The sequence below is a fragment of the Palaemon carinicauda genome, chromosome 40, assembly GCF_036898095.1.
Source record: "Palaemon carinicauda isolate YSFRI2023 chromosome 40, ASM3689809v2, whole genome shotgun sequence".
NCBI classification, from domain to species: domain Eukaryota; kingdom Metazoa; phylum Arthropoda; class Malacostraca; order Decapoda; family Palaemonidae; genus Palaemon; species Palaemon carinicauda.
The window spans coordinates 7,281,080-7,289,115 of NC_090764.1; the positions used below are offsets into that span (position 1 = coordinate 7,281,080).

Sequence of the window (8,036 nt, forward strand, 5' to 3'; positions counted from 1 at the left end):
CAAATATTTTCGGTTGATGGAAAAATTAATATTTTCGTTAAAGGTAACATATGTTTTCGTATAATGGATGAAGTTGCTGAACTATTGTCACTTAGAAAATCGTTCATATATTGTTACATTTCAAGAAAATGGGAAGAGAAGGTGAAACAATATAGCTAGTGTTCTTGTGAAAAGCAAATTGTTGACAATACCGTAATTATATATATATATATATATATATATATATATATATATATATATATATATATATATATATATATATATATATATATATATATATAACTATTTAACGATAATACGGATCTTGGATTAGGAAGATTGGTCACATTATAGAAGTCACTATTGTAATATTCTCTCTCTCTCTCTCTCTCTCTCTCTCTCTCTCTCTCTCTCTCTCTCTCTCTCTCTCTCATTTTAACCTGTCAAAACAAGGCAAGGTTTGACATTTCATTATTAAAATCCCCCGGAGGCCACTCTGCTTAAATTGACAACTTGGTGGAAATATTCGCGGACTAAAAAAGATTTTAAACGTCTTAAAATTTCGAATGATTGAGCTTAATACTTGGAAATTTAAAGATAATGATTTTATGTTTACTTGTTATTTTTACATATATAAATGTTTCACGTGATTGTAATATTAATGATAATTATAATAACGCAAAAGGGCTTAATTTAATCTACATGACTATGAATGACACATTTGATTAGTTTAATTCACAGTATTATATATTTATTTATTTGTAGGAGAAATGTCACGCATTGATCGCCTCATATTTCAGTTAGCTATTACCACAATGAGGAATTATTACATTTTACTTACCCTGGACACAGGAGTTCATGACACACGTCGCTCCTTAGAAGTTCACCCTGTCACGCCTTGCTACGCGGCGAGTAACCAAACGGATACTTTAGGAAGAGATGCCATAGTTGGTGGGCGGGGCTTAGCGCGGGAACTCGCCGCGCAGTAAGGCAGGGGCTGGGTGCACTTCATCAGAGGAAGGTTTACCAGGAATTTCTGTACCCAACTGTACGTATATGCAATAATTCCTCAGCTTGGTAATAGCCAACCTTGGTGAAATATAAGGGAATCAATGCGCTTAATTTTTTCTACCTACAAAGAAATATATAAATCATATTGTAAATTTGAATTCGTCCAATGTATAATTTTTCATCATATAGATAAAACTGAGGACTCTCATGTTATCATAATTATCATTAATATTGTTATCCCGTGAAACTTTTATATGAAAAAATAATAAGTAAACAGAAAAGTATTATCGGTAAATATTCAAGTATTAATCTCAAGCACTCGAAATTCTCAGACGTTTAAAAACAGTTTTTGTATTAATATTTTGCAGCATTTTCACATAGCCTTAATGAAAATTGAAAAATAATTAATTCATGCGAACACAGCGTAAAATTAATTAAGTCAAGGAAGATTTTGTCTTTGAAAGAAAGTCTTTATTAAGAGTCTCTAACCAAGTATTATTATTATTATTATTATTATTATTATTATTATTATTATTATTATTATTATTACTGTTATTTTTATTATTCTTATTTATTATTTATTATTTATTTATTATTTATTATTATTATTTATTATTATTGTTATTATTTATTATTATTATTTCTTTATTATTTATTTTTATCATTATTATTATTATTTATTATTATTAGTTATTATTATTATTGTTATTTATTACTATTATTATTACTACTATTATTATTTATTTTTATTATTTTTATTATTCTTATTATTTATTATTTATTTATTATTTATTATTGTTATTATTTATTATTATTTATTTATTTATTTTTATTATTATTTATTATTTATCATTATTATTTATTATTATTTTTATTATTTGTTATTATTATTATTATTATTATTATTATTATTATTATTATTATTATTATTAAAGGAAAGAAAAAAAATAAGGTAAAAGACAAAATAGGTATGAAATAAAGTCTACGGATATGGCAATGTCATTTTCACTACTTAGCTTATATTGTAGTTTGAAAGATGTTTAAAAACTTCTACCGAAAGAAATTTATAAAAGATACTGTTTACCTGACAGAAAGACATTAGGAAACTTGAATAGAGTAGAAATAAATAAAATTATAAGACTAGTCTCTTAAAAGGTAGGAACAGAGAAAATATGCAAAAGACTGAATGTTATATAGGGTTTTATTTCGCTTATCTACTCGTAAATTGCTGTACAACCATTGTTCTCTAGTCTTTGGTAGTGACATAGCCTCTGTACCATAGTCTTCCCGTCTTGGGTTAGAGTTCTCTTGCTTGGGGGTACACTCTGGCACAATATTCTATCTTATCTCTCTTCTTCTTGTTTTGTTAAAGTTTTTATAGTTAATATAGGAGGTATTTTAATGATGTACTCTTAAAATATTTTATTTTTCCGTGTTTCCTTTCCTCAATGGGCTATTTTCCCTGTTGGAGCCCCTTGGCTTTTCCAACTAGGGGAGCAGTGATAATAATAATAATAATAATAATAATAATGATAATAATAATAATAATAATAATAATAATAATAATGAATTCTGTTGAGGCACTAAGCATCTTTATAGAAACATGAAAGTTTACAATCGTCATTATTAGCGTTATGATTTATTATTATTATTATTATTATTATTATTATTATTATTATTATTATTATTATTATTATTATTATTATTATTAGCGTTGTTCTCGTTTTTGTTCATTTTGATATATGTTAGATAAGACTCTGGCTTGTGCTTTAAATCTCGAAGCTTCGAACCTGTGCGAGACCCGAGTCCTGATCGTTTTTATGTTCATCTTTGATGGCCGCTAATTTCCTTAGTTTATATTATGCTCGTCCTTCTTTACTAGTTTACCTCTTAAATAATCTAATCAAATTTTACCGTAATCCTACTAGGTTTATAATAATGGCGTCTATAATTACCCAGTTGGGTAAACTTTCCAAGTTAGTTGATTACTCCTCGTACCTTGCTTCGTTGCGTAAGTTGAGAGATAATTAGGGGAAATCCCTGGTTCAGTCTGAGGATTCAAACGGGGGAAGTACAGCATCTGTAAGCATAACGTAACCACCCAAAAATTTTGTAATTACTATATTGAATATATTCCCCTCTTGTTTGGTGTGAGGTACAGGATACATGAATTTTTTTTATTTTCATTTTTTTCATTTTTTTTTTCTTTAAGGTAGGACAATATATTATCTGCTTAACCAAAAGTGTCCCACTATACTCAATTTTTATTAATGAGGCGCATTTGCACTGACTCGCAGAGGTGTCCTTTTATCTCGGAAAAGATTCCTGTTATCTGATTGGTTAGAATTATCTTTCCCAACCAATTAGCGATCAGGAAACTTTTCCGAGCTAAAAGTGCACCCCTTTGAGTCGGTGCAAATCTGCCTCACCAAAAAGAATTGATTATAAGCACTCTGATTCTTTGTATCATAGAGCTTCACATCTCAAGCAAGCTTCATGTCTCACCCATTTAAAGTTTCAGAATAGTTTGACGGTATTGCACCACCAAGGTCTCTAATCATTAATAAAATGATTAGAAAAAAAGATGATAAGCAATTAAGATTATGAGCAATTAAGATTATAAACAATTAACATTATGAGCAATTAAGATTATAAGCAATTAACATTATGAGCAATTAAGATTATAAGCAATTAACATTATGAGCAATTAAGATGATAAGCAATTAACATTATAAGCAATTAAGATTATAAGCAATTAACATTATGAGCAATTAAGATTATGAGCAAATAAAATTATGAGCAATTAAGATTATAAGCAATTAACATTATGAGCAATTAAGATTATGAGCAAATAAGATTATGAGCAATTAAGATTATAAGCAATTAACATTATGAGCAATTAAGATTATGAGCAAATAAGATTATGAGCAATTAAGATTATAAGCAGTTAATATTATAAGCAGTTAAGATTATAAGCAATTAACATTATGAGCAATTAAGATTATAAGCAATTAACATTATGAGCAATTAAGATTATAAGCAATTAACATTATGAGCAATTAAGATTATAAGCAATTAACATTATGAGCAATTAAGATTATAAGCAATTAACATTATGAGCAATTAAGATTATAAGCAGTTAATATTATATGCAGTTAAGATTATAAGCAATTAACATTATGAGCAATTAAGATTATAAGCAGTTAATATTATAAGCAGTTAAGATTATAAGCAATTAAGATTATGAGCAATTAAGATTATGAGCAAATAAGATTATGAGCAATTAAGATTATAAGCAATTAACATTATGAGCAATTAAGATTATAAGCAGTTAATATTATAAGCAGTTAAGATTATAAGCAATTAAGATTATGAGCAATTAAGATTATGAGCAAATAAGATTATGAGCAATTAAGATTATAAGCAATTAACATTATGAGCAATTAAGATTATAAGCAGTTAATATTAAAAGCAGGTAAGATTATAAGCAATTAAGATTATGAGCAATTAAGATTATAAGCAATTAACATTATAAGCAATTAAGATTATAAGCAATTAACATTATGAGCAATTAAGATTATAAGCAATTAACATTATGAGCAATTAAGATTATAAGCAGTTAATATTATAAGCAGTTAAGATTATAAGCAATTAAGATTATGAGCAATTAAGATTATAATCAATTAAGATTATAATCAATTAAGATTATAATCAATTAAGATTATAAGCAATTAAGATTATAAGCAATTAAAATTATGAGCAATTAAGATTATGAGCAATTAAGATTATAAGCAATTAAGATTATAAGCAATGAAGATTATGAGCAATTAAGATTATAAGCAGTTAAGATTATGAGCACAGTGCACCCATGTACCGCTTGTCAGAACAGAGGAGTAATGATATTATGTTAAATTTGCAAGCTAAGCGAGCCACGGCATAGCAAAAACAATTTGACGAACGCTATATGAATTACAGGCAATTCTATTTTTATAGTGACTCACATTATGTCAAAATATTAAATAGAATAACATATCGGAAGTGAAGTGCTCTGAAACATCGAAATATGACTATAACATCTTTTTAAAAGAGAAGCGGCCATTATTCTTCTTGTCAGGAATCAGTGTTCTGACATGGGAAGTACAAATAAAGGTATTGTGTGAATCGAGATATCATGGTATGTGAAATGAAATATGCGTATTACAACGTGATAAATTCAATATAACAGATATTACAAAACTCATGTGTTGTTACGAAAGGTTTAAGAGAACTTTACCGCTGTTTAGGACTTTCAGTAATCCTTCAAGCAATAAGACCGACTTTTAAGGTGACAATACTTTAATTTATAAGTGAATATTGTTGTTTGTTGATTTACATCTTTATTTATTATTTATTCAGAATTTTGTATTCTTTCATCGTGAGTCTTATCTTAACATATCTTAATATCTTAATACTTATAGATGTATCCAATGATGTAGGGGAATATACGAGTACTATAAATTATAATTAAAAGAATTTATCATATTTTATTTATAAAATTTTTGATTAAACCGTAAATTATAATTTTGGTATGAATGGTAACTTTAAAGTATTCTATATAGGAAATTTTAAATATTAGACCGTAAACTATAATTTTGGTATGAATGGTAACTATAAAGCATTCTGAATTTATATAATAGATTTCCAATATTAATCCCTTATATACATGATCTCTTGATTAACTAAATAAAGTTACAGAAGAAATATTTATCATAAAATAATAATAATTTAATATCTCGGTGCAGTATTTACCTTTTGTCATATGATGACCCTATGCTAAGTAATTGCCAGTAAAAACGAAAATCATTACTACAACTTAATATAAAATGAACTTGTAAATCTATTCAACCAGAAAAAATGTTTTAATGAGGTTATATTATTTCCGGTCACTGATGTAGGCCTACTTAATAGACCCATTGAAATAACTATATTAAATAATTTATAGAATTTATTTTGTATTTCCTTTTTTTATAATATCAATCAAAAAAGGAAATTATTGACGTAGCTCTTCAACTCGGATCAAATGCTGAAATATTGTGTTTAATTCTGATTAATAACGAAATTTAGTAGTAGTAGTAGCAGCAGTAGTAGTAGTAGTAGTAGTAGTAGTAGTAGTAGTAGTAGTAGTAGTAGTAGTAGTAGAGAGAGAGAGAGAGAGAGAGAGAGAGAGAGAGAGAGAGATAAAGAGCTACTTATAAGAATTTTAATTGTTGAAGAGAGAGAAAAAGCAAACTATTGGTAAGAATTATAACTGAAAGAGAGAGAGAGAGAGAGAGAGAGAGAGAGAGAGAGAGAGAGAGAGAGAGAGAGAGAGAGAGAGAGAGAGAGAGAACCACTCAGTTCCAGCTGATGACAAGTAATTTTGATTGAAGTGCTCTTTGCCCGTTCAAATGGAATCGAAATGGAATTTGGGACAAATACATTAACTGGCTGACAAATGAAAGGGAACCTGTCAAGAGAAATTAACTAACAAGAGAATAGGGTTTAAAGACTTAAAGACACAGTGACTGTCCCAGCAAGCAGGACAATGCCCTAGAGATTGACCATATATATGATCAGGGCCCAAGCCTCCTCTCCACCCATGCTAGGACCTAGGAGGGCCAGACAATGGCTGATGATGAATCAGCAGATAGACCTGTAGGCTTCCCCAAACCCCCCATCTAGCTCACAAAGATGATAAGGTTGCAGCGACCAAAGAATCTAATGAGTTTGAGCGGGACTTGAACCCCAGTCTGGCGTTCACCAGTCAGGGACGTTACCACATCGGCCACCACATTCTTTATAATGGTCGATGTGGTAACGTCCCTGACCGGTGAACGCCAGACAGGGGTTCGAGTCCCGCACAAACTCGTTATTATTATTATTATTATTATTATTGCTTTTGTTATTATTGTTATTATTCTTATTATTATTATTATTATTATTATTATTATTATTATTATTATTGCATAAAAAGTATCACATATAACTGACAATGAAGACGTTCATGTCCAGAATCCATTTTTTTTTCATTACTGTTGACAAAAGACAAAGAGAAAAGAAAACGTCAGTAATGATCTTCTCTAGTTTTTGTTCAGAAATAAGTTCCCCATCAAGACATATATCCAAAGGAAACTTTGAGGGGGGGAGGGGAGATATAATCTCATGGGAAGATAGAAACAGAAATATTGCCTCGTTAAGATTAACTGACTTTCATTGCCTGAGATACTTCATTTCTTCTTAAAGCAACGTTGCTCATTAAATGTTATATACGACCCTTGGCCCCGAAAGAAAAGGTGTTTAATGGTTGTGGTGGCCGATGTGGTAACGTCCCAGACTGGTGAACGCCAGACTGGGGTTCGAGTCCCGCTCAAACTCGTTAGTAATTTTGGTCGTTGTAACCTTACCAGGCATGTGAGCTAAGGATGTAGGGTTGCTGAACGCCAGTCTGGGGTTCGAGTCCCGCTTAAATTCGTTAGTTCCTTTGTTCGCTGTAACCTCACTACCCTTGTGAGGTGAGGATGGAGGGGGGTTTGGGGGAGCCTATAGTTCTATCTGCTGAGTCATCAGCAGCCATTGCCTGGCCCTCTTAGGTCCTAGTTTGTGTGGAGAGGGGGCTTGGGTGCTTATCATATGTATATATGGTCAGTCTCTAGGGCATTGTCTTACTTCATAGGGTAGTGTCACTGTCCCTTGCCTCTGCTATTCATGAGCGGCCTTTAAACCTTAAAAAGGTGAGATTCTCTTCTTATTCATTATGCATTTGTACCGCATTTCATGCACAATATGAGACAGGGATTCCTTGTACCCTATCACACCCTTACTACACGGTGAGTTACCAAACATATACCTTTGTGGGAGATCGCAGAGGAGCTGTTGCTAAATAATAATCTCGAAAAGATTATGGGATTAATATTTATACCAAATTACAATTCAAAATCTTGATACATTTTAACGTAAACGTTCTCTTGCAAACCTTCTATGGTGGTCATAAGAGAAATGAAATTGCAAATGCTCATTTGGACTCTGTA

General features: G+C 30.1%; 1 protein-coding gene across 1 annotated transcript in view; it reads left to right on the forward strand.

The window, feature by feature from the left end:
* LOC137631683 (uncharacterized) overlaps nucleotides 1-968 on the forward strand; it is a 28,309-nt gene extending 27,341 nt beyond the window's left edge. Inside the window, exon 3 of the mRNA XM_068363558.1 lies at nucleotides 780-968. Coding sequence (XP_068219659.1) covers nucleotides 780-968 — 189 coding nt within the window. The remainder of the gene's footprint in view (nucleotides 1-779) is intronic.
* Nucleotides 969-8,036: the final 7,068 nt, after the last annotated feature.